The sequence below is a fragment of the Halichondria panicea genome, chromosome 7 (assembly GCF_963675165.1).
Source record: "Halichondria panicea chromosome 7, odHalPani1.1, whole genome shotgun sequence".
NCBI classification, from domain to species: domain Eukaryota; kingdom Metazoa; phylum Porifera; class Demospongiae; order Suberitida; family Halichondriidae; genus Halichondria; species Halichondria panicea.
Genome location: NC_087383.1, coordinates 6090474 through 6117589, shown reverse-complemented (window position 1 = coordinate 6117589; position 27116 = coordinate 6090474). Strand labels below are relative to the sequence as shown.

At 41.2% G+C, this 27116-nt stretch overlaps 5 protein-coding genes and 1 long non-coding RNA gene across 6 annotated transcripts in view; 5 read left to right on the top strand and 1 right to left on the bottom strand.

Annotated features, from left to right (window-relative positions):
- The window catches only part of LOC135338505 (splicing factor 3B subunit 4-like), a 166848-nt gene that overhangs the window by 39365 nt on the left and 100367 nt on the right, over window positions 1-27116 (top strand). Inside the window, exon 13 of the mRNA XM_064534666.1 lies at window positions 23848-23996. The gene's annotated coding sequence lies outside the window, so the exon portion shown is untranslated. The remainder of the gene's footprint in view (window positions 1-23847; window positions 23997-27116) is intronic.
- LOC135338492 (uncharacterized) lies at window positions 5094-6764 on the top strand. Its single transcript, XM_064534641.1, has 2 exons — window positions 5094-5351; window positions 5541-6764. The coding sequence occupies exons 1-2, from the start codon at window positions 5218-5220 to the stop codon at window positions 6562-6564; spliced, it is 1158 nt and encodes a 385-aa protein (XP_064390711.1). The 5' UTR covers window positions 5094-5217; the 3' UTR covers window positions 6565-6764.
- Window positions 6725-8779, bottom strand: LOC135338478 (G2/M phase-specific E3 ubiquitin-protein ligase-like). Its single transcript, XM_064534622.1, has 5 exons — window positions 8492-8779; window positions 8198-8329; window positions 7641-8148; window positions 7189-7588; window positions 6725-7094 (listed from the first exon to the last, which is right to left on the bottom strand). Exons 1-5 carry the CDS (start codon window positions 8641-8643, stop codon window positions 6880-6882), a joined length of 1407 nt encoding a protein of 468 aa, XP_064390692.1. The 5' UTR covers window positions 8644-8779; the 3' UTR covers window positions 6725-6879.
- On the top strand, window positions 10897-12005 carry LOC135338504 (uncharacterized). Its single transcript, XM_064534663.1, has one exon. The coding sequence runs from the start codon at window positions 11142-11144 to the stop codon at window positions 12003-12005; it is 864 nt and encodes a 287-aa protein (XP_064390733.1). The 5' UTR covers window positions 10897-11141.
- LOC135338475 (uncharacterized) lies at window positions 11981-14305 on the top strand. The gene is made up of 4 exons (XM_064534618.1): window positions 11981-13072; window positions 13205-13298; window positions 13450-13509; window positions 13774-14305. Exons 1-4 carry the CDS (start codon window positions 12119-12121, stop codon window positions 14130-14132), a joined length of 1467 nt encoding a protein of 488 aa, XP_064390688.1. The 5' UTR covers window positions 11981-12118; the 3' UTR covers window positions 14133-14305.
- LOC135338627 (uncharacterized) lies at window positions 20068-21209 on the top strand. Its single transcript, XR_010395666.1, has 2 exons — window positions 20068-20854; window positions 21093-21209. It is a non-coding gene; the product is annotated as an uncharacterized LOC135338627 (long non-coding RNA).

Here is a 27116-nt window from a genome sequence, read left to right as displayed (position 1 = left end):
CCAATTAATTTTTTTGCATGCTGCCTTATTTTGCTATTCTTTTTTGCTATATACCTTCTATTTATGGATGAACAACGGCAAGAAAAAAAGGCCTGAGATCGAGGCTAAGATTAGTGACCGTTTGATAATGGCTCCAATATATTCATAGTACAACCTCAGGGAGGTTCTAGGGCAGCTAAACAACGATGCTTATAATTATTGAGTGAGAGGACAGTGACTGGGATCATATAGAAATCTACTTTTCAGAGATCAAGCTATAAATAAAGAGCATGTATGGAGAGCCAGAGGAAGAAGCTCCTGCCGGAGCATATATAAATTATAGATCATGTCTCCTGGACATTGTAAGTAACTATATGGAACATCATAATTATGTGGATCATAATAATTATTACAGCTATAATTATAGGTATAATAGGAATCTATACTTTTCAGAGATCAAGCTATAACATGGAGAGCCAGAGGAAAAAGCTCCTGAGCATAATTATATAATTATAGACCAAGTCCTGGACCTTTATAGAACATCATATAATTATGTGGTCTTGATAGCTTAGTCCAGTTAGTACACAAATGGACGTGAAGTGACAAAATAATGTCAGACTATAATTATATAGCACAAAGTGGTCGGTTAAGAAGTTGAAATGTGCAGTCCTTTCTTGTTCTGCTCCCTCTGGCCCTGTTGTGGCTCTCTGATTGTTGTGTTCTGATTATCTCCATGGCTCGTGTGTTCTGGCTCTCTGACTGGCTACGAAGTTTAATTATGCTGTCAGACAGAGCTCCTTCCTATAAACAGCTCACAGAAGCAACAGCTACAACAAAACTGATTTAGAACCTTGGATCTGCTGTATTCAATTCGATATCTCCCAATATACAGTATCGAAAAAGGAATAATTATTTTATCTCTATTGTTATTCTATACATGTATAATTATTGTATTTGATGACATTATAACTTGTCAATGTGTGATTTCTATGGTTAAAGTTACTGTAATTAAATCTTAAAACATGGGCATAGGCGTAATGTAGCACGACGCTTGGCTTTACATATTCGTTATTACCCTTGTGATCACGGCTTATTGAGTTCTGTCATTATTATTTTTGTAGTACTCGCAATTTCTTTGATGTACGTCGTAGAGATGACGCAAGACAATAATAAGTAAATCACAATACAATTATAATTACCTACACTATAATTATGCATTACACAACACGTGAATGTATGAGATATCTTCGAATAACCAAAACTTGTTTGAACGAATCAGGTTAATATTATTATAGAGTACTGCATATAATTATGTACTTTCAGCTAGGTGCTCAATTATGGGGTGCCATTTGTGTCAAAATTAATACAAATTGCACGTATACATCATAAATGAATACATTATATAAATGCAGATGGTGCATATGATATGCAGGTGCCCCTATGTAAATGCAGCATGTGCATATAGCAAATGAAGTGGTTGCATATTATAAATGCAGCACGTATACATTTGTATATGTACCTGATATATATAAATGCAGCAGTCGCATTAGCCTCGATCCCAGGCCGAGTTTTCGCTTTTATAACGGTTAGGCGAACAACTGGGCCTGGTACTAGTTGTCTGCGCATGCGTCAGTCGTTCGTCAGATTCTGACGAATGGATATTCTCGTTCACTTTCGTGACATTTATATTCGTGTACTATCGTGTACTACAAGTCAGTTCCCGTTTTATCATTATTGGAATCGATTGGAATCGATTGGAATGGCTCTTAGCTGAAGCTTCTCTCTTCTCTGAAGCTTATTCTGAAGACTGAACAACAAGGGAAGAGGTATAAAGCTTTGTCAAGCTTGTTAAGGTCAGATATTTTTGTGTGGGCCCTATGGCCGGCTATGCTATCAAGTCTTGTTCATGTTTGGCAAGAATGTAGGTAGACTATAGTTTCATCATTAATATGGTGGATCAAGTGAAGAGTGTGAGCTAGAGAACTTGGTGCTGCCATCATCAGCTCGTCGACAATGACACTATAACCGAGAAATTTCTACACGTATTTAAAATGTCTACTTCTCTGTACAGGAGCAATGGCTAATATCCAGCTGTCCCAACAGTGCTCCTCTTGGCTATACTAACGGACAAGACTGGACAGTTTGAGGTAAGGGTTTAACCGTCTTTGGTTTCTTTTAATATTGTCCTATACTCACAGACACAGGACTGGAGTATGACCTGCTCATTCGAGCGTTGCTGGGCCGGGTAGCTCAGAGACATCAAGAGAATCTACGTTTTCTCAAGCAATGAGTTACGAGTTGGGGCCTAGAATCAGAGAAGTCCAGCAGCCTGCTAAATCTTTTTGAAACGTAATTTGAAGGCATTCAATCATCCTGAAGTTGCCCTGGGTCACTGTAATTGTGCTGCAGCACAACTGGCAACTCCCCAGGCCTTTGTGAAGCCATCTTTTGTGTACTCACTCTGTGCATTTTCTGTGTACAAATTTCGATTATTGGTTTATTAAATATTTTTGCCGACCACAAATATACAATGAAATTTGACGCATGCGCAGACAACTAGTACCAGGCCCAGTTGTTCGCCTAACCGTTATAAAAGCGAAAACTCGGCCTGGGATCGAGGCTACAGTCGCATATAATTATGCAAGCAGTTGCATATAATAAATGCAGCAGCGTCATATAATAAATGCAGCAGTCCCATTATAATAAATGCAGCAGTCCCATATAATATGCAGCAGTTGCATTATAATAAATGCAGCAGTCCCATATAATATATTATGTAGCAGTCGCATATAATAAATGCAGCAGCGTCATATAATAAATGCAGCAGCCTCATATAATAAATGCAACAGTCCCATATAATATATGTAGCAGTCGCGTATAATAAATGCAGCAGCGTCATATAATAAATGCAGCAGCCTCATATAATAAATGCAGCAGTCCCATATAATTTATGTAGCAGTCGCATATAATAAATGCAGCAGCCTCATGTAATAATTATATGCAGCAGTCGCATATAATAAATGCAGCAGCCTCATATAATATATGCAGCAGCCTCATATAATAATTATATGCAGCAGCATCATATAATAAATGCAACAGTCCCATTATATGCAGCAGTCGCATATAACATATAGATTGAAAAGGAAGGGGATTGGAAACGAAAATTTTTGTGTGAAACACTCCGCGTTATAGGGCGTGGCTAAAACTACAAAGGGATTATTTTATAGTCAGCGATTATATATACCTGTCTTGGCTGCCATACAATGTGTTGTACATAGAAATGGTGAAATTGATCACTTTTAATGTTGAATATTCTAAAAAGTAAAGAGAATATATAGCTCTAAAAGGTCGACTAAGCAACGCAACCACTATCACTAAACAAAATAAATACTATAAAAGAAGGAATAGCCCTTACTATGAAGTCGTGATAGGTCAAGGCCCGTGGTGTGTCTAAAAGTATACTAAAGCAGTTTGAAGGACTATACTGCAAACGGTTATGAACAGTAAAGCTTATCCATGGCATGAAACCATTCTATATAGTACTTAGATACACAATAACCAAGTTAAGTAATGTCTTTTGCTGTTTAGGCTTCGCAGCAGGGAAAGAGAAAAGTTGACATGGAGTAATTCAAGCTATACTCAACAAAAACTAAAAACAGAGTAAAGACAGCTGACTTAGACAAATTAGAGCGTGTCAGTGGTGTAAACTTACTTCTCTAGAGTAACCTCCCAGCCTCTGAGTGATCGCTAGTGGATAGGAGAGCTAGAAACAGTTGAAATACAACCAGAGTACGGTCAAAACAAAAATAATCGCGAGCGCGAAATCATAACGCGGAGTGTTTCAACCATTTACACAGGGAGGCCTGCATGGTCGTTTCCAATCCCCTTCCTTTTCAATCTATGCATATAATAAATGCAATCGCATAATTATAATAATTATGTCTTGGTGCGCATGCGCATTCAAGCGAGGTATTACGGGTATACGGTAGTGTGTTTATGTGTCTTGTGTGTAGACTCGACTATAGCTGCTACAGCTGCTCAAGAATCAATGAAGTGCAAGTAAGGGTTTCTATAGGCCTTCTAGTCATGTTTTCTTGGATTTAATTAGTGTATTTGCAATTCGTTCTCGAGTTATGCTAGGTGTTGCTTACTTGCAATGACATGCATTGCAGCCTTTTGAGAAGAGTGCATAGAAAAACTTGTCCATGGTGACTGAGTGTTGCTACTTATAGTAGTTAGCTCTGCATGCACTATAGAACGCTATATATAGCTATTGATAGCTGCAAGAGTTAGAAGACAGCTCTGCTGCAATTAGGCTCTATAGCCATTAATTTTAGACTTGGACTTTGGCATCGATCCTAACAATTATGGACGATCATTACCCACTCATTGCATTTATTATTGGGACTGCATTTATTATATGCGACTGCTGCATATAATTATTATATGTGACTGCTACATATATTATATGGGACTGCTGGATTTATATATGCGACTGCTACATATATTATATGAGGTTGCTGCATTTATTATATGCGTATGAGGTGCCGTTTGTGTCAAAACTATGTAAAAGTGAGACATATATATATGTCCATGGGTATTTATAAATGTCCATGGATATTTATAAATGTCCATGGATATTTATATATATCCACAGGTATTTATAAATACCCGTAGACATTTATAAATGTCCACAGGTATTTATAAATACCCATAGACATTTATATATGTCCATGGGTATTTATATATGTCCATGGGTATTTATAAATGTCCATGGGTATATATAAATGTCCATGGGTATTTATAAATGTCCATGGGTATATATAAATGTCCATGGGTATTTATATATGTCCATGGGTATTTATAAATGTCCATGGGTATATATAAATGTCCATGGGTATTTATAAATGTCCATGGGTATTTATAAATGTCCATGGGTATTTATTATATGTCCATGGGTATTTATAAATGTCCATGTGTATTTATAAATGTCAATGGGTATTTATAAATGTCCATGGGTATTTATAAATACCCGTAGACATTTATAAATGTCCACAGGTACTTATAAATACCCATAGACATTTATATATGTCCATGGGTATTTATATATGTCAATGGGTATTTATAAATGTCAATGGGTATTTATAAATGTCAGTGGAGGATGTGTGCTTTTCAGGGTGTGGTTTTGTTACATTACAAGTGGTAGTCACATGATAACCTGCCACATGGTCCACAAGAATGGCTGAAGGTGTGAATGTTGGAGTGTTGTCTAGTGCCCTGGCTGTTTCAATTCAGCAAGCAGTTAGCAGTGGTCAGTTACAGTTACCTCAAGTGCCAACAAGTGGTGCCAACCAGAGTCCCATTAGTGACAGGTCAGTGACAGACTCTAGCAGAAAGTTTACCATACCGGCGGTATTACCATTACCCTATGGTAAACACCACGTACTTCAGTTTCCATAATTATACACGGGCAAGTCCCTTGTCACATAAGACGAGGTTCCACTGTGCTATATCTGTATGAACAATAATTCTGATACATAACTGTCTATGTGTATATACAGGTCTGATCGTCCAGGAAGGCCGAGGTCCACTGTTACCATTGACGAAATACTGGAAATACGATCACTTCATTACAAATGGAATAAAATTGCGTCTATCTTGGGAATATCAAGAGCAACTTTGTACAGACGATTAGAAGAAAATGGAAGATCCTCACAGGATGGGTCGATGTTGGATGATAATGAGCTAGATGATGTGATCAGTGGTATAAAAAGAGATCACCCGAATGATGGGGAACGACTTGTCTGCGGCCACTTAAGAGCAAGGGGATTAAAAGTTCCTCGGCAAGCTGTCAGGGATTCCATTCATCGAACGGATCACGAAAATGTCATTGCGCGTCGCTGTACTGTTGTTAGACGCCGTGTGTACAGTGCCCCTCACCCAAATTATGTGTGGCACATTGATGGCCATCATAAACTTATAAGGTGGCGTTTTGTGATCCATGGTTCAATTGACGGCTTCTCCCGCACTATCATTTATGTGGCATGCACCGACAACAATCGTTCAGAAACTGTTCTCCAGCTCTTCACTGACAGTATCAGGCACTATGGTGTCCCTAACCATGTGAGATCAGATCACGGCGGAGAAAATGTAGAGGTATGGCGGTACATGATTGCTGCACACAATAATGATTACAGTTGTGTAATCACCGGGAGTTCTGTGCACAATGAAAGAATTGAGAGACTCTGGCGTGACGTTCATAGATGTGTTGGTTCCGTGTTTTCCCAAATCTTCCGATCTTTGGAAAGTGATGGACTTCTTGACCCCTTAAATGAAGTGGATCTTTACTGTTTGCATCTGATATTCCTGCCAAGAATAAACAAATGTATTTCAGGTTTCGTAGATAGTTGGAATCATCATCCTTTATCTACTGAAGGCAATCGAACTCCATACCAACTTTTTTTGAAGGTATGCTGCAAACAAGCGAGCAAGAACTTGGTACTACAGCTAATGTGGACACTTCTGATGTTGAAGGAGAACGTGTATCAGTGCCAAGAATTAAGTTTATACCATGCTCAATTTTAAAACAAAGTTTCCAAACTATAAATCCCCTTGAAGAAGCAGAAGATAATGGTAGAGGACTCTTTGTCGACGTACTTCATACTACAGGACAGCATCTTAATGCTACTTGCTCACAATGTATTTGGATGTAATATTCAATTATTATAATTATGATAAGAATGAATGAAAGAATGAATAAATAAATGAAAAAGGAATGAATAATGTGATGATGAATGAATGAATGAACACAATGAAGTAATACAGCAGCTAAAATGTCAAAGTTGGAACTGTTATATACTAACTACGGACCACCACCAAAACCAGCAGAATCCAAAACGCTCATATCCATTTTTTTCTTAAACATCTCATATATGGCAGCTCGTCAAAAGATCTTGGAAAGGTGATGCTTACGTCACATGTTGAAGTCTTAGGGAGAATCTTTTCATTTGTGAAGTGGACACTAGGGATACAAGGAAACCCAGCTGCTGGAAGCCTCCTAGAGCCAGAGATAAATTGTAGAATGTCACCAATCGACACACCTGATTCATCACCATCTGTGTTGGGATAAATGCTGTAATGTGTAACTGACAAACGATAAATGCTTAGTATGTACATATATACAGTGCTGTATGAATGTGTGTAACTGACCAGAGCAATCCATGACATAGTTGCTCCACATGAGGTAAACAGCCTCCTCTGACTTTCTTTTGTTGCTTCCTCTTTCCGAGTAGCTAGCCACAAACCAGTCTAAGAGGTCACCACCATCAACATCAAACGCAATTGAGGTGGCAAGGAACGAATGCATGTCATCAGGGTATTGGACCATCAAAATTTCCAGCTGGAGGGTCTCCCTCAATCCCTTCCTTAGCTGTTGCAGCTCAGCAAGAGGGAGGAAATACACAAAATGGAGCCACACTGTCTTCAGGATCTCCTCCTTATCTGAGATCTGCAGCGAGCTGGTTGGTTTCTGGTAGCCACACTCAAAGCGAAGCTCAAGGTGCTCATCAGTGAATGACCTGAGTTCCTCAACATTCACAATAGTTAGCATCTGTAGAAATGTAGTAAAAACAGGCACAGGCACACACACGTACACACGCAACCTTCTCAAGATTCTGCCGAACTTCGAAGTCAGGTATATCTTGAAGGTCTGGAGAACTCCTCACTTCATCAAACACAATATAGTCTGCAACAGCACGGCTGAAGCACACTGGGGGTGGCCCACCTTGTACTAAGCTGGTTGCAACGATCTTTCCAGTGATGTAGAACTTATTTTCAGCTAAGGCATGAACATTGTGCACTGGTACAGCATTCTCAGGCCAGCCTGTGAAAAGGCCACTCTTGTCAAAGAGCTCCCTCATGAGTACACTGAACAGCTCTCGCCTGGGACCTCCATCATCCACTGAAATCTCCCCAATGAAGGTCACCTTCAACATCTTTGAGGTGTGAAAGGAAGGTTTGGCGAAAGCACACAATGCATCTTGTACAATGTGACTACGGCGTACACATATCCGTTGTCGATCTTCCTCATCAGCTGCACCAGTTAGTACTCTCAACTGATGTTGGAGAACTACGTGCTTGGATACAATTGGATTTGTTTTGCGAACCCCCCTAGAAGATAATAAATGAAACACGGTCATGTTTCAAATTTAGTCAATACCTTTCTTCCAAATCACGTTGAGGTGCAAGAGAAAACTCCACTTTGGGAAGCTCATCGTCAGTGCCGCTACCTGACATATCGTCGGGAGACTCTTGTGTCAAATCGATAAGGCTTCTGTAAACATCGTAAGACCTAGACAGAAAAATAAGTGTTATCATGCATGCAGCATGCACAACATAAAGTAATACCTGTGTGCACTTTCTTCCTTAGTAATGCTAAATTATTGTGGGCTGATGCATGATCAAATGCTGCCTATATCTGAAACTTTCATGGGTCTGTACACTACATTTGTACCTTTGACTGGAAGTGTGCTGACTTTGATTGGCAGGGACTTGAGGTGACTGTGACTGTCCACTGCTAGCTGCTTGCTGAATTGCAACAGCCAGGGCACTAGACAACACTCCAACATTCACACTTATTGAGCCTTCAGCCATTGTTGTGACCATGTGGCAGGTTATGTAACAGTCATGTGACTATCACTTGTAATGTAACAAAACCACACCCTGAAAAGCACACATCCTCCACTGACATTTATAAATACCCATGGACATTTATATATACCCATGGACATTTATAAATACCCATGGACATTTATAAATACACATGGACATTTATAAATACACATGGACATTTATAAATACCCATGGACATATAATAAATACCCATGGACATTTATATATACCCATGGACATTTATAAATACCCATGGACATATAATAAATACCTATGGACATTTATAAATACCCATGGACATATAATAAATACCCATGGACATTTATATATACCCATGGACATTTATAAATACCCATTGACATTTATAAATACACATGGACATTTATAAATACCCATGGACATATAATAAATACCCATGGACATTTATAAATACCCATGGACATTTATATAATTATACCCATGGACATTTATATATACCCATGGACATTTATATATACCCATGGACATTTATAAATACCCATGGACATAATTATATAAATGTCTATGGGTATTTATAAATACCTGTGGACATTTATAAATGTCTACGGGTATTATAAATACCCGTGGATATATATAAATACCCATGGACATTTATAAATACCCATGGACATATATATATGTCTCACTTTTACATAGTTTTGACACAAACGGCACCTCATATATGCGACTGCTACATATATTATATGGGACTGCTGCATTTATTATATGCGACTGCTACATAAATTATTATTATATGGGACTGCTGCATTTATTATTATGTGACTGCTACATATATTATATGGGACTGCTGCATTTATATATGCGACTGCTACATATATTATATAAGGCTGCTGCATTTATTATATGCGACTGCTGCATATAATTATTATATGGGACTGCTACATTTATATATGCGATTGCTACATATATTATATGAGGCTGCTGCATTTATTATATGCGACTGCTGCATATGTTATAGTTATAACACGGGCACGAGGGATGTATGGAATATATTGCACTGAAGCACGAGGGCGCCAGCCCCGAGGGCTGAGTGCAATATATGCCATGCAGCCCGAGTGCACGTGTTATAACTAGTTTATATCCCGAGGGCATAGCAACATAACACTGTCCTAGTAACACAATATAATTATTATAAACAGCACAAAAAAAGACAGAGACAACTCTAGACACAGGTCCATCTCTTCTCTCTTCTAGACGCCAGTATCTGCAGCGTATAAGGTTGGCATGACCGACAATGGCTTGACACAAAATTGTTGGAGTTTCAACTGAAATCTGCAAAACAGCCCCACCCCACTTCTCTGCAAAACAGCCCCGCCCCACTTACTGCTGCATAGAAACAGCCCCACCCCACTACTCAGTGAATACACGGTATACGTATTAGCTGCTGGTCTACGCTCGGCCTCATAACCAAGCCAAGAAAGTTCGCTTCTACACTGCTGCAAAACAGCTCATACCCCCAGCAAAAAGAGCCACTCTAGTGCTACGGTGAAGCAGAATTGACATGCATCACGATGTCGAGGACTAGGTCGATCTAGGAACACAGAATCTTCCACAAAATGAATCTTAGACAATTTTAAAACCTGCATGGTTGCAAGAAGAAACTCCAGCAGTGCTGAACATTCATTCCTGCATGGCTGGACATACTTTGATACTTGTTATTTCTCATGCGTATTAATTTAATTTTAATTTAATTGTCTGTCTAATTGCCAGAGGGGCGTTTTGCGGTCAGTGCAATATGACTTTGCGGTCAGTGCAATATGACTTTCAGCAGTGCAATATGCTTCATATTGCACTTGGCAACAACGTAGCAACGGGATATAAAATTATTATATGCAACTGCGACTGCTACATATATTATATGGGACTGCTGCATTTATTATATGTGACTGCTACATATATTATATGGGACTGCTGCATTTATTATATGTCGCTGCTGCATTTATTATATGCAACTGCTGCATATATTATATGCGACTGCTGCATTTATATATATCAGGTACATATACAAATGTACGTGCTACATTTGTATATGCAACCACTTCATTTGCTATATGCACATGCTGCATTTACATATGGGGCACCTGCATATCATATGCACCACCTGTATTTATATTATATGTATTCATTTATGATGTACGTGCAATTTGTATTAATTTTGACACAAATGGCACCCCATACTCAATGATTATTGATGCATATCCATTGCAGATGTTCTTCTACTTGCCTGCCAGTATGGGGTTACCGAAATCGTGGAATATCTTCTGAATGACGTTGTTGGCTGTGATCCCAATATCAAAGATGACGATGGACACACACCACTCTTTCTTGCAAAGAACAAGGAAATCATTCTACTCTTGTTGCAACATGGAGCTACTGCCGAAGATGTCTATACCAATCATCGCAAAGCTCTTGGTAACGTGTTTTCAAAGGATCCCCTGAAAAACCCAGTGAAGATGCTTGTTATCGGTCATGGTGGAGAAGGAAAGAGCACTCTCATTAAAGCAATGGAACACGAGCCAAATGCATTCACATCTCTAGTCAACATCTTCGTCTCTCCTAAAGAAGTCGATGGAGTGAGCAAGAAAACAGCCGGAATCATCCCTCAATTATTCAAGAGTCGTGTCTTTGGAGATGTGTTGGTCTACGACTTTGCTGGTCAAGAGGTCTACTACAGCAGCCATGTTGCCATTATCAAGAATACAGTCGATACGTGTCCACCCGTTTTTGTCATGGTAATCGGTCTCCAGAATAACGACACCATCACAGCAACCTCCGTCTCCTATTGGTTGGGAATTGTTGCCAACCAGTGTGCCAATATGGAGGGCAAAGCACCACTCATTGTGGTAGGTAGTCATGCTGATCTCGTGACAAGCACACAAGTGGAGCAAAAGAAGAAAATTATAGTACGAGCCATTCAAAAGTTTCCAATGTTTGATCTTGCTGGTTTTGTTTCAATGGATTGTCGCTTTTCAAGTTCTGATGGCATGATGAGATTTAGGCATATTGTTGGAACTAGCTGTGCTTCCATTCGAGAGCGGTTGTCTGTGAGCCTCAATGCTCATATGTTTCTTGTCCACCTTCTTGACAAGTACTCGGGTGAGATTGCTGTAACCCTGGAAGAAGTTCAAGGGAAAATGAAGATCGAGTTTCTAGAAAAGATGAAAAAGTTCTTTCTTTCGTGCCTACCAGCATTCCACGACTTGTTGAGATCTGTGTTCAACTCAGTGACAAAGGTCATATTCTTTTCCTTTGCAATGCTTCCTTTCCAGAAAAGAGCTTTATCGTTATTGACAAATCGAAACTCTTGGCTGAAGTAAATGGCACCATTTTTGCTCCCGAAGATTTCACACAGCATTGTGAGCTTTCCACAAGTACTGGGGTTGTTCTAAAATCAAATCTCGCTAAACACTTCCCCAATTTCAACATTGACATGCTCATTGGATACTTGTTTCATCTCGAGCTAGCCGTTCCCATTGAAGACAAAATAGTGCTCAGTCTTATCGACAAGCATCTTCCTGCAACTGCTGTGTCCGTCTCTGGAGGCTTCATCTTCTGTCCAGCACTGATCCGATTGGTAGCTTCCAGCGAACCAATGGCTACCACTATTAATTTCCAGTACAGTTTCAACTGGTCCCTGGCCTGTGCACACAATGACCATTTTTTCAACCCTCGATTTCTTCACGTTCTTCTCCTTCGACTGTCTCTGTCGCTTGGTCTTGCTCCAGTGGTGGACACTGACAATCCTGCCTTGCAAGGTCAATGCTCAGTCTGGAAGACTGGTGTGTGTTGGGTCACTGAGGATGGAATCAGAGCCCGTGTTGAGGTGATGGAGATGAAGAGTGTCACTATTCAACTACAAGCACCTAAGGTCTCGTTAGATGTACTCGATGTACGATCCACTGTTATCAACAAAGTGGTTGAAGCTGCTCGTGAGTTTTGCCCCAATATAGACACGGACGAACGGTTGTTACCTTCCACTGACATCGCTGGTGCTCCATTGTTTAGTATGAAATCTGTTGCTAAAAGCATTTCTTGTCAGAAGGAATTCGTTAAATCTACCACCAGCACACAAGTTGTACCCGTGGGTGAGCTGCTGCAATCTGAGGTGTACGCTGATCTCGGTGAAAATATTTTACAAGCTCTATGCAACGAAGGTGACCCAGCACACGATGAGAAACTCTCTGATGGACTGCTCTCAGCTCTTTCATCTTATTGGAGCAAGAATCGTGAACTATCAGACATTGTTTGTTCAGTTGTTTCACATGGAATGAGTGGCAGTCTAGAGCATGCCCTGAGGGTGTGGAGGGACAGTGGTGACGGGACTTGCAGAGCATTGAGACTGATTCTGGATCCACTCAGTGTCTTCTCTGGGAAGAACCCTCTCGTAAGTCATGGAAACTAATTCGTTGTGCATGTCTTATAATTATGTAATAAACTTTTTGGATTTTGTACACAAAAATGACAAAAATTTATCGTATTTTTCCAGACCCATAAACATGATGTCTCATGATTATAGGTTTTGGCTGGTGTTGCTCCTATGTTATTTTGTGAAAACATGTTGCCACAGCAACCTGATGACTCGACTGAACTGTCACCCAGTCCAAGCACACGTGAGTATACTAAACCCATTTGCCGCTTATACCCGTCTGAAAGTTACTTTTAATAATTATCGATCATTGATTAAGGCTATAATTATAATGTTATTTTAGTTTAATTATCTGATATTGCATCAACGACTGTATTTTCCGATTCTCCTATTAGACGAAGCCACACAGACGACTATTGAGGAGAGGAATGAAGTCAGACAACCCTCGAGCCTTGGTAAGATGTCGTTAAATTACTTGATGGCACCCATTTTCATTTAACAATGTGTATAGTTATATGTTTAGGGTATAACATTTTTTGTCAGTACCTTAAAAACTTCACCAAAATAATAATTATATATACATGCACATGTACTGCCATGTAATTGTATTAATTGTAGGTAGAAATAGAGACTGGAGTGAACAGGATATAAACGCATAAAATTATGCATTGTTAGCGTTATAATTTGACCTTTGTTTTTTCCACCCATAATTATATCAGGTGAATCAGTGGTGAGTGGTCTAACACTGGCTGCTCTAAAGAGGAGGACTGGAGTCAGTGACACACAGTTGGACACCGAGGTCATAGAACACGACATTCATATCCTAGCCGGCTGCTTCGATAATCTAGAGAACTATCTCGATCAGTTACGCTTGTCTCCCGGCCAACAAACTCACCTTCATGATCTAGCTGTCAAACGAGACATTCAAACTGCAATGGCGAAAGCTTTGAAGCTGTGGCGTGCCCCGAACCCTCTTGTTGCCACGTTCCGAGCTCTGTTGATCATCTTACTGGATCTCAAGAGAGGAGACGTGGCTGTTAGGGTGTGTCAGTACATTGTCGACAGAGTTCCACAATAATTAATTATACACTCAACACTTTCCTAGTATAGTCTCTGCTGTGTGTTTAGTACCACACTCACAAGAATATCCTTTAATCCTGTTCACATGCACCTTCTAGTTTTTGTACTCATGCACTAAGTCTTATATTTACAGATTATTATGCACACAGTTGTATAGTTAATTAACATCACTATGATTGTAATTTCAAATAATTATTAGTATTAAAAAGTGATTTCTTGGCAAATGAATACAAAAAGCTATAATTATAGCTGAATCGATCCATGCATGATCATGATAAGCTTACAAAAAATAAGATCATGATACTAGAGTCTCTATAATTATTGATTGACTCTCCTCAGTTCCGGTAGCTATATATATCTCAGCCATCTATAATTAGCTCAAAATTATTATAAGCTTGAAACCAGCACTTGATGATCAGAAGGTGCTATACAGGAGGGTGTGTGTGGGGGAGTGGTTGTGTACGGGCTAAAATCCACCTGTATAATAGATTTTGATGTATATACAAAACATTGAGATATTGTTTGCACGCAATAAAACTGTGAACTTATAGTTTTCTCTGGTTTCCATATTCGTACAGCTTTTGAATATATACGCTGTCGAATCTATATAATTATACTTGACTTTCCAGAGCTTTCATAAAAACCTGAAATAGCGACGTGGAAATAAAAATTCAGTACTGTAGCAGCTGCATGTATACGTAGCAACTTTCTTTTTACAAAGGTGGCAATGCTATGTACGTACCTACTGTATGGATCTAGCTAACACCATGCATAATTATAAATGTATGATCGTATACCTGTGAAGAAGAAAGTGCACAAACAAATGCAAGAAATATGTGAAGAAGTATAAGGTTGCATTGTTGGATGAGCCGCTCAAATGGCAAAAACGACGTGCATGAACTATTGCAATTTGGGTACACTAATAGAAATACCGTCATACATGTATACATGGTCTTCTCCATTGAAAAACAAAAACTCCAGGACAATGTAATTTAATACGTATATTACGGCCGGATATGACGTTTTGGGTGTGGTTTAGCAAATAAAATTGAATTACACTTAAATAGAGAACAGAATGATTCATTATCCTACATTATCCTCGAGACAAGAACCGCAAAAGTAGTCATTAGATTCGAGGTAAGGTCGTTTTAAGCCGCGGCTATTTCCTGAGATGCAGCCATGGTCCCAAGTAGACTGGCGGCGACAGCAGCCCGAGCGTGTAGCGCGAGCGACTGGCAAACTGCCTATCAGTCACTCGTCTCAGCGGAAGTGTAATAGATCGTATGACACTACTAAACATGAATATCGTTATAGATAATGTGGTTAAATTTTGCTATGAGATTCAGCTACTATGGAATGCACTGAATCCCCTGAAGTGTAAGTGCGGTTACAATTACAGGGCTAATATGACGTTGAGCAATCTGATAGGCTGCAATGCTCGTTGCAGCTGAGACGAGTGACTGATAGACAGTTTGCCAGTCCCTCGCGGTACACGAGGGGCTGTCGCCGCCAGTCTAGGTCCCAAGGGTGACCGGATTAACGAGAGTCTACTGTATAATGTTGGAAGAGCATGATGTGAACTGAAAGAACAAAAAGTTCACAAACAAGATTGTGCTCCAACCAGTTGGGAGTGGGGCTCAAGCAGTTGGGTACAGCACATCATTAATTTTAATTATAATAATTATATTTAAGTATCTGGTGTCTCCCGTGCAACTCCTTGCTCATTACACGCCCTTTCTTACTCATTAAAACACAATATAACCATCATGGATTGGTTATAATTAGTAATTGTCTAATGGCTCATTTTAGATACAGTAACTACACCATGCATGCACACATGCAATGTGCGAACCCTTGCTTGCTTGCTCCTAGCCTCAATTCAAGGCCGATTAAATACGGCCTGGTACCTATTGCAAGGGTGATAGGGGACATGCGTTAGATTATTCACCAACATCTGGGGAATCCCTTTTTCTTTCTCTCTCTATTATGTACATCAGCTTAGCTCTTTGTTGCGTTGTTCCAGAAGGCTTTCACACTAGTCTGAAGCTAACCTCGAATCCACACCGATTAAAATACGTATTTTAAGGCATGGATTCGAGGCTAGTCTGAAGCCAGAAGAGGCTCTCATCTACTTCTATGACGGCTGTATGGTCAGGATGTCTTACCTTGGATGTGTACAGTCTATGCGTGGGAAGTGTATATGGTGCCTCTTAACTGCTATACTTGCTTGCAAAGACAACCTGCCTATAGGACGATCGTAGACGAAGATGAGAGCCTCTTCTACATGTCTTTAGACTAGTGTTCAAGCCTTCTACACCAACACAATAGACGGCATAAGCCACAGCTTCACGGAACTCAGTCATGAAGATAAAGTATTACAGAACATATTCTCAGTAAACGAACTAATTACGGTATAATTTACTAAGGTTTTACGTTTGTAGTACGATTACCCATATTCTGGGTAATTTGAAACGCATGCGCACCATCACCCCTGCAATAGGTACCATAGGCCGTATTTTAATCGGCCTTGAAACGAGGCTAGCTTGCTCCCTATAGACCTCAAACAATGTGAAAGTTGTACGATTGGCCGGGGAAAACACCATGCAAAAAGCTAGCTTAGCTACTTAGCGACAAAAAAACAGCTAATAGTTGCTTTATAATAATAGATTCACACGATTCCACGATCATTCTCTATAATGATAAATGTCCAAAAAGTTATTGCGGTGCTCTGCAATGAAGGTGACGGACAGAGTGAATGCTGTATGAGCATATTGTTGCTTACTGTGTTCATCCTCTGTGATGGTGACTAGCTCCATGTGCAGTTCTACGTAGCCCACCACCATGCATGCATAGTGCTCACAACATTCTTCAACTCGACTCATAAAAGGATGGTCTCTCTTCAGAATCCTCGCACCAACAGCTGCATGGTCATCAGCGAGACTCTGTAGTTGTATTTGTGAACTATACTAGTAAATGTATGTAAAATATTATGGGGTTGCCGTGACATAATTATTATAATGGGGACACGTACAAATTTTCACAAACTGATCAACTTTAGAGATGAATTGCCTGTTAGATTTTTGATAATTATTATAAGTGTACTAAATAATGTGCATTAGCGTATATATCTCTGTAGTGAGCGCAGGCAGTATTCTGGGGAGGTTCCAATCTCTTGCCCTCTCTGAGTAGAGCCACTATAGGGACATTGGGTCCACTCCATGCAGGGTATAGGGGTCCGGCTACTACTGAAGACCTTCCACACAGTCACACGGTAATACCACTGCTTAATATTATTGGGGAGACAATAAATCAAGTTTATAATTTTTCGTTCAATTTGAGAGCACAAAACTGAAATCTAGAGCAACACCTCTTCAGAGCAATGAAACACACCACGTCTGTCTTCTCACAGAAGATAGCATCATTTACACTCTCCATTGCCATAGTATAACTATGTAACATGCTGATCCGGCTATTAATTTATATTATAAGCAAAAAATAATGTGACCAAACTGAATATTTATCCACCCAATAAGAATTCACGACGGAGATAATCTGTCTGAGTGCCCCAACAAAGCTTGACGGTGAAATTATTGGAGGAAGACCTTACAGGTTACTTGGAAGCTATCACTATAATGAAGAATTAGATTATACCTGGATGTAGCCTCGATCCCAGGCCGATCCGTCTCTAATTGAACGCTAGGTCACCTCCTCGGCCTGGTATTGATTGTATCTGGGCGTGTATCTGGGCGTGCTCTTATTGGCTCCACCTCGCTCAGGTATTCGCTAAAAAAGAGCGAATTCCTGAGCGACTTAACACTAATGGTGTATGTATGAGCACCTACTCCGTAAAAGTAATCGTAATCTCATGAATAGCTCCGTAAAGCTAGCTAGCTACTATACTATGGCAATTTCAACGTCTTTTGATATCCAAGAAGCATTAGCATATGCACTGTCTTGTGTGAAGCAAGAAGGACTGATCCTCAAGGAACAGCAGGTCCGTGCTCTCAAGCTCCTGTCAGAAGGAAGGGACGTTTTTTTGTGTGGTTCCCAACTGGGTATGGCAAGTCTCTGTGCTATCAATTGCTACCCTTCTTGATGGACTACAAGCTTGGTAGGACTAAGGGTCCTCTTGTTGCCAGAAGTGTAGTTTTTGTCATCTCTCCCCTTGTGTCTCTCATGATTGACCATGCAGGTCAGGAGTCTGAACACTAGAGGTGTTTCTGCTGCCATCCTCAGTAGTAATAAGGGAATCAACAGAAGTCTTGTTGCCACTAAAAAAGATGTGTCGGATGGAAAGTACCGTCTGCTGTTCACTGCCCCAGAGGCTGTTGTTGAAGACTATCGTTGGAGGATGCTATTACTAGAGCCTCCACTCAATTCCTCTTTAGTGGCAATAGCTGTGGACGAAGCACACTGTGTTTACAAGTGGTAAGTTATTAATAACTCCCGTTGTGATTATTATGTATGTTCTGTAGGAGCTCTGACTTTCGTCCTGCCTATATGCACACCTAGGTGAGCTTAGAGCATTTGCCCCTCCTGGTGCTCCAATGTTGGCTGCAACGGCTACTGTGACAGATGTTATGAGGAATGTGATTGTGGAGGTTCTCGAAATGACTGGGTGTGCTGTTGGACGCGAGCTCACAGTGAAAGGAGATGCGTCGGAACCACTCGTGTCCTTAGTCCTTTTCTTAGGGGCTGATCTTACTGGACTACTAGGGAGCTGCTCTTTGGACACTTGTTTCTGGTAGCTACGTCTGGCCAGGAGCCTGAACACCTCTATGGACTCTATCTTCTTGATACAAGAAAGACAGACAATCTTTGACAGGCCATCTGAATCACTAACAGGCAGATCCAATGCAAGACTGCATGAGCCTCCCTGGAATATCTTCTTTGAGAGCCTTACTGCTGAACAAATGTTTATATCTTCTGTTTTGTATGGCATCAGTGCTGCAACATACCGTATAGCGTGTAATTTTCGTGGGGCAAAATATTCGTGGTTTTCGTGGTTGGAGGTCTGACCACGAATATTTTACCCATGAATGAAGCGACCTTGCCTACCTTTACCTGCAGTGCAAGCAGCAACCACGAAAATATTACCCACGAAATGTCTCAATAATTATTGCTGAACCACGAATATTTTGTCCCCCGAAAAAAGTTACCCGGTATACGGTAACCTACAAAGAACAAACTTAGAAGCCATTAATTTTATTCAATTTTCATTTCACCACATGGACTTAATAATAATAACGAAGTCACGCCCAGATACACGCCCAGATACAATCAATACCAGGCCGAGGAAGCGACCTAGCGTTCAATTAGAGACGGATCGGCCTGGGATCGAGGCTAACCTGGATGTTGAGTAGTAAGAAAAGGCACCTCGTAACTATGGAACAAGTAAACTTGATGGCTCAACAAAACAATGTGAAGTTACCATGACTCCATCAACTATTCCAGAAAAGAGGGATGTGTTGCAAACACTATAAAAATGCCACAAAAACTTAGACATAAATTGCAAAAGCATAATTATAATTATTATTATGATCACAAAATTAATATGCTTACATGTATGCATAATAATTATTTATTATGCATACTCAAATATCATAATAATTATGAGTGTACTTGTGATGGTGGCTTATAGATGTACATCATTCCTCGTTCTTCAGGAGAGCGACAAAGGCTGCTGATAGCAGGGAGTCCTTTTTATTTATGGCCGTCCTATACACTCTACTGCATAAATAGCCACATTATCTACTGCCACTAGCTATTTACTGGAGTATTACCTAATTTTCGAGCCTTGCGGAAGCTCCTATAGGGATCGCCAAAAGATCGCTTTCCCTCACCAGTCAATTCTGCGAGTGTGTGTGGTAAAGATCATCAAAACTCTGGAACAGCTTTCTCCATGTTTTGTGTATTGACGACCATAACCCTCTCAGGCTTCTCCCCCACGTGGATGTAGGAATGACTGTCAGCTAGCTCAGAGCTGGGACTCACGCTAAAAGACACTCTTGAGGATAGAGTATAGCGGGGCAAGAGTGAGGTGGTGTTGGTCTAGCCGTACTGAGGAACACACTATGGAGCAGATACCCAGCTCAGCATTTCAAATGCCATTTGATAGAGCTAAGACTATGACAAGCCGAAAGAAACGCCTTGAACGAAGTGATGACAACAACAACTGTTGGTGTGTTATGGGAGGGGCTGGAGGACGAAGGATCGGGCAATGTGGTTGTCGCAAACTCCAGGAGGTTCAAAGGTCGTCCTGTGGACGTACTTCATACAACAGTGGAGACAATTATCTCAGTAGTACATACTGAATCATACTGAATGCACTAGTCAAACTAATGCCCCCCTACCAGGGATAGGTGGGGATTTACCAATCACATGATCTAATCTCCCTACCTTTGGGCAAGTTATGAGGTCTAATCCGTTTTTTTTATATATTCCAGCTCTGTAAGATCGTACACACACACACACCCGATCCTCGTACACACACACACACACGGCCCTCGTACACACACACACACACACACAGGGCTATGTGGTTCGTATCAGCGGTGGCAATGACGAGCAGGGCTTCCCCATGAAGCAAGGTGTCCTCACTAATGGCCATGTTAAGCTCCTCCTCTAGAAGTGGCACAGTTGTTACAGACCCTGAAACGCAAGTCAGTGAGAGGCTGGACAGCAACCTGAGTGTGCTCAATCTAGTCATCATCAAGAAAGGTGGGTACACAACTCTGCTGATTTAGATGTACTCTGATGAGAATTGACTTTGTTAGGTGTAACTATTGGGCAGGGTTTCATAGAGAGGGGAGGGGATTCCCCCTATAAATCTGAGAGATTACTGATGTCATGATTTCGTGTATAAGAATTAATATAAGTTTATATACTAGTTGCATGGCTGGAAACCGCATTGCTTGTTTAGAAATAATTATCTAGGTTGCTATTATTGTGTGTGCAGGTTGGTGGAGGAGCACTCTAAAACACTGGATAGGGTCACTGAACTATGGAAGCAGAAGCATGGCCGGTCAATTGGGACGATGTGCGTATGCACACACACACACACACACACACACACCTCATACACACACACACATACTCCTCATACACACACACACACACACACACCCTCACACCTCACACACCCTCACAGGCTGGGTTCAGTTTGGTGGGTGGGCGTGATGAACCCAATCCTGGAGCCTTCATCAGTGAATCAGGGCGAAGGTCAACTAAAGTGAGTGAGATATGACCTTTTCAATTACGTCGAAATCGAGCATTTTTAACAAAAGCAAAGGTTTTGCGTCTTTTTTTAGAATTCGGCCAATTTAGTAGCTATTTTTTTGAATTTGTGTTCAGATTGTCCAATTTCATCTCATAATTACCACCCCCACACCTCACACACACCCACACCACACCTCACGTACACACTCACACCTCACCCACACACAGGGTTGGTGACATCCTAGAGTCAGTGAACGGCATCAACCTGGACAATGCCGACCACAGAGAGGCAGTGAGGGCAGTCAAAGAGACGAAGAGGACCCTCAGCATTGTAAGCTTTGTTTTTTACTGCGTAATTTTCTTTTTGACTAACTTGATTACTAGCTTCATTTAGCTATCTGTATTAGTCACGTACATACGTCCTTTCTAAAAACTTTGAGCATGCTCACATGCAGTACTAACAACAATGGCCACCTTCCTTCAGTGTATGTGTCCCGTCCCCTCACACATCTTCCGTCGGCGTAAGAGTGCGTATCCCATCGTCATGGGTATCGTACAATCAGTGAACTCTGTACCCCACCCACCCCCTCCTCAAGTGACAGTGGCCAACACTGAGACACTCGAGTATTCTCTCTATGTCACGAGCGAAGAGAGTAAGCCTTTGATGTGATTAATATCATGTATCCAAATCCTTTGATGTTGTCAATAATTGTGTACCGCAAGCCTTTGATGTGGTTAAATTCATATATACCTACGCCCCCACACACAGAGTCTGATCTTGGATTCAAATTTGATTGGTTGTAGTTGGACGGACAGTAAGAGGTTGTCGTGGGCCAGTACTAGCACCACTCTGGTCCTCAAACCAAAGAGGGCAATCAGCTGCGAGGATAACACACAGCAATCCTCTGTGAGTGTGAGCATGGCTACCGTATTACTAGAAAATTTTGCGAATGAGTCAAATCAGTAGAAAATATGACCCTTTGCGATCTAACTATTGTGTTCTGGCAAGGATCGTGTGTATTTACTAGTAGGTTATGTGATCTTATTGTTGTGAATTGATCAACCCTCGCAAAGTTCGCATACATGTATGTTTGAAACATTCTAGTAATACGGTAGTCGGCTGTGCATGTTGGGTGTTGTTAGTTATATCTTTTGTTTCCCCCAGTCTCAGGATAGCAGTGGCAACAAGCCCACAAAGCTGGTCTCTATGGTAACTGCCTTCAAGCGTAACCATGACAGCGGTGCAGAGGCGTACCATCTGCAACCCTCCCAGCAACAACCACCGAGGCCTACATCTGACGGTGTTATAATTATATGGCAACTTCAATGAGAGGAGGATTGAATACGAGGAAGTGCTCTTGTCTGAGTGTACTGATAGCCAGTACTCACAGTCTGAGAGCTATCTCTCTGAGAGGTGTGTGTGGTGTGGGCGTGTGTGTGAGTGGGCGTGTAGGGTGTGTGTGTGTGTTCACAGTCTTAAAGCTTTCTCTCTGAGAGGTGTGTAACAACGTATAGCTGGTTATCGTCACGTTTATTATTAAATAATGTTATTTGATCCTACAGTAGCTACTATGGTGGACTGAGCAGCACTCAGAGTATCGACCTGACCTTCCACTCCTTCCAGACCACCCCCTCACATAACAGGTGGGTGTGTGGAGTGTGTGGGCAAAGTGTCAATTTGTCAACTCACTGTTGCTAGAATCTATCAGCTAGATGCACACACACAGTCTGTTTAATCTACTCGTGTGGCTACGTCCATAATCATAATTGGTAATAATTAATTTTTTATCACCATTAATGTTCCCTCCACCCTCCCTCCACTAGATTGACTGTGGACACAATGATGACGACGCAGTCTCCCACACAGCATCACAGTGATGAGGAGGAGGGCACAGGTGTCGGCTTTATGGCACGTGACGATGCCTCAAGGTATGTGTATAGTGACCAAGGTTTCATCTAGGATTAAAAGTTTGGGGGGGTGGTTTACGCAAACCACATAATGTTTGACCACTCCCGTGACCACACCCCCTATTACATGCTAGTGCATCACACTATATCTAGTTACCGTAGGACCTTGATTTAAGGTGACCCTCCAAATATGCGACACCCAGGAGCTTCAGCAATTTTCTGACCTCTAAAAGTAGCGACAGCTGGTTTGACAATTGTTTTTTAATGTCATGTTCTAAATAGAGGTAAATGTAGCCAATCCTCGATTGTAGCCCACTGCGGCCTGAAATTGAGGCATGCAAGTATAGACTCTTTAAGTTACCTCCAATTACATGCGACCCTCTAAATATGCGACACCACGACTTCAATGTAATTATTCAACCTCCAAAAGTAGCGACCTCTGGCTTCGTAATTATTAAAAAGTGTCGCTTTAAATCGTGGTATTACGGGAGTAGTTTTGTTGCACCTAATGAACCCTAAGTCTCTTCTATAGAAGCCGTACGTACATTAACCCCCATGCCAAGTGTTTAATGATTATAGTGCTATAGGTTACATTGTACAGGGTTCAGTTGAGAACAGTCACTGCTCCCCCCTCCCGTGATGGACAGTCCTAGGGCTTCCACCCCCAGAGAGCTACCCACACCTGTCAAGACTGCTAAGCCAGAGAGGGAACAGATACACAAAGGAAGGCTGTTAGGTCAGTACACACAATACAATAGGTTAGTACATTAAGTAGTGGAATTGTAGGGTCAGGGTTCATAAGCCACACAAACATGTTTCAACCACGTGGACACTTAGTGCACACGTGTGAGTATGTGATGCTAGGAATATCGTGCATGGACAAATCTGTCATCTGTTTAATGGTTAATGGTTCTGATGCTCCACTGTATATAGTTATTCCCTGGTGTAGGTGATAGTGTGTGTGGTGGCTGCAATGTGTTTGTTGGTATGAGCAGTGGACCTGCTGACCTCTTAGCTCTTAGCTTCATGTGTGCATGTCTCCTCCACACACCCCACACACTACACCCCCACCCACTCCACACACCCCCACACACCCCCCCACTACACCCCACCCACTCCACACACCCCCCACAAATATGTCTGCTAGGACCCAAACCTTGATACCTCTCTTCACAGGTTTATTTGGGAGGTACTGTTTCAGTGGAGATCTACCCTGAAACTTTATCATTGCCTCGTCTACTGCAACTTCACGGCCTAAGTTGTATGCAGCAGAACAGCGCTCGTTGATTTTATTGAAGAGGGGGCGTACTTTGGCCAAACGATACTTTATCATTGCCTCGTCTACTGCAACTTCACGGCCTAAGTTGTATGCAGCAGAACAGCGCTCGTTGATTTTATTGAAGAGGGGGCGTACTTTGGCCAAACGATCGCTACCTGGGGTGCCTGGAGTCGGGAGAGTGGTGTTGTCCGTGAAATGGAGGTATCGTCGGATGTCCCTAAAGCGATCGCGTGAGATCTTCGATGCAATTGGTGAGTAGTGGAATTGCACGTCTCTCCTCCAATAATTTTCAATCGATGGGAGTTTCACGATCCCCATGAAAATGCTGAATCCCATGTAAGCCTTTAGCTCAGCAGTCGTGAGTGGGGTCCATTTATCATGTTGTAGTGGGGTCATCATTTGCCTAGCGTATCAATTTGTCTCAGCTACTATGTTATCCATTATTTCAGTGGTAAAGAAATGCTGGAATATGTCTAAGGGAGAACGATGGATACAGCTGGGCCTACAGATTGGATGAAGGCCTCTCGAGAATGGTCTTGAAGGGTGGGAGTCCAAGGGCAGGGGGAACTGTTTCAGGTGTGTGTGTGTGTGTGTGTGTGTGTGTGTGTGTGTGTGTGTGTGTGTGTTTGTGTGTGTGTGTGTGTGTTGTGTGTGTGTGTGTGTGTGTGTGTGTGTGTGTGTTGTGTGTGGTGTGTGTGTGTGCGTGTGTGCGTGCGTGTGTGTGCGTGTGTGTGTGTGTGTGTGTGTGTGTGTGTGTGTGTAACTTGTCTGTACTGTGTTGTGCCACTGGCCTATAGGACATTGTGTTATTATAATGGTGTGCAACTCATTATTACCTCTTACTTGTGTAAAGTTATAATTGTCATGTTTTAGTCATTCCAAAGGTCACTTCAATTGTGGTTGTACTTTTTGGCTTCTGTGAGATAATTATTTTTACATTGTCTGTTCCCAATGCCAATGTATTAGGCCTGCAATCCATGCTTTTGTATTATTCTCAATGATTGTTGATAACCTGGGGAAAGTCTGTACAGATTCTCTCTATTATTGTCATGTGTTGTGCCACTGGCATAGGACATTGGTTGTGTGTTATTATGGTGCAACTATAACCTTTTTGTAGGGTCATGTTTTAGGCATGCCAAAGGTCACTTCAATTGTGGTTGTAGTTTTAGGCTTCTGTGAGATAATTGTTTTTACTTGCAATGTAATGTCTGTAGTAGGCACCCTCCAATTCTTTATGCTTTTTTGTTCCCAATGTATTCCCATGCAGTGATAATGTATTTAGAATTCCCAGAGGCCACAAATTATTTATTTTGTTCCCTGTTGCAATTTAAATTCTGTTTGGCTTTCTGTGTGTGCATAACAGACACTTTTTGTAGTGTTATTATCTGTTCTCAATGCTAATGTTTAGGCACTCCCAAGGCTACAATTCCTTTATGAAATGTCCCTTATGAAATTAGGTCAATTTGATCCTAATCACTATGCACCTGTTACAATTCAATTCTGTTTGGCTTTTAGCTTTCTCTGTGTGTGTGCATAAGAGGCACTTCTTTGTACAGTTCCCAATGATAGCTTGTTGACTCAGAATCATGGTCACTGCTATCCAGGAGATCCTGCAGTACCTCCTCTCTAGTATACGAAAGCCTCTTAGTCATTGTTGTCCTGTAGAATTAATTTTTATTGTGTTTGTTGTGTTGTATCTTCACTTTGAATTTTAATATTGAATGCAATTTTCACTTAAAAATACAAGCACATTTTTGATAGCTAACCTGTAGTGATCCATGTCCCTATGGCTTCAGGTGACCTTCGAGTGAATCCTTATGAGGTTGTGGAGACTTGGAAGGTCTGGCTTACCACAACTATGCTAATAGTAGAGTAACATGCAGCTGCCCCAATATTGCATCATAGCAGCAACCCATAATTATGCAAATTTAAGTGTCATGGGTTAATCAGTTAATCAAGAATTTGGTTCTGATGCTCCACTGTATATAGTATTCCCTGGTGTAGGTGATGGTGTGTGTGGTGGCTGCAATGTGTTTGTTGGTATGAGCAGTGGACCTGCTGACCTCTTAGCTTCATGTGTGCACGTCCCCTCCACACACCCCACACACTACACCCACACACCCCACACAATACACCCACTCCACACAACCAACACACTTCACCCCACCCACTCCACACACACCCCCACACACCTCACAGCACGGACTCACAGTCACTGCAGCAGGCTATCTGTTACCTGCACTGTCAGGGGATTGTTCACAATGACCTGAGACTGCCGGGTCATGGCATCATTAAGAGGTCAGTACATAGTTACATGGGCATGACCTCTGTCATCTGAAATACTGAGGTCAGAGGTCATGAGTATATGTTTATTGCTTTTGGGCCTAAATTTTATATTTTTTTGAAGAAAGAGCAAGGATATAGAGAGTGTCATACAGGTACTAGTTGGGGTCCATAGCTGGCAATTTTACATACTAACAGCTATAGGGTATTGAAGTAACAGTTGACCTTTTTTTTTAGCTAGTTACATTTCAACAATCATTTCCCACTATAATTATACGTGTGGTAATCGTCTAA

Coding starts and splice junctions, on each gene's coding strand:
- LOC135338492 (XM_064534641.1), top strand. CDS start 5,218: ATGGCTGAAGGTGTGAATGTTGGAGTGTTGTCTAGTGCCCTGGCTGTT. Junction 5,352..5,540: donor CAGAGTCCCATTAGTGACAG/GTCAGTGACAGA, acceptor GTGTATATACAG/GTCTGATCGTCCAGGAAGGC.
- LOC135338504 (XM_064534663.1), top strand. CDS start 11,142: ATGCTTGTTATCGGTCATGGTGGAGAAGGAAAGAGCACTCTCATTAAA.
- LOC135338475 (XM_064534618.1), top strand. CDS start 12,119: ATGCTCATTGGATACTTGTTTCATCTCGAGCTAGCCGTTCCCATTGAA. Junction 13,073..13,204: donor TCTCTGGGAAGAACCCTCTC/GTAAGTCATGGA, acceptor TCATGATTATAG/GTTTTGGCTGGTGTTGCTCC. Junction 13,299..13,449: donor GTCACCCAGTCCAAGCACAC/GTGAGTATACTA, acceptor TTCTCCTATTAG/ACGAAGCCACACAGACGACT.
- LOC135338478 (XM_064534622.1), bottom strand. CDS start 8,643: ATGGTCACAACAATGGCTGAAGGCTCAATAAGTGTGAATGTTGGAGTG. Junction 8,149..8,197: donor CAACGTGATTTGGAAGAAAG/GTATTGACTAAA, acceptor ATTATCTTCTAG/GGGGGTTCGCAAAACAAATC. Junction 7,095..7,188: donor CTATGTCATGGATTGCTCTG/GTCAGTTACACA, acceptor ATCCCAACACAG/ATGGTGATGAATCAGGTGTG.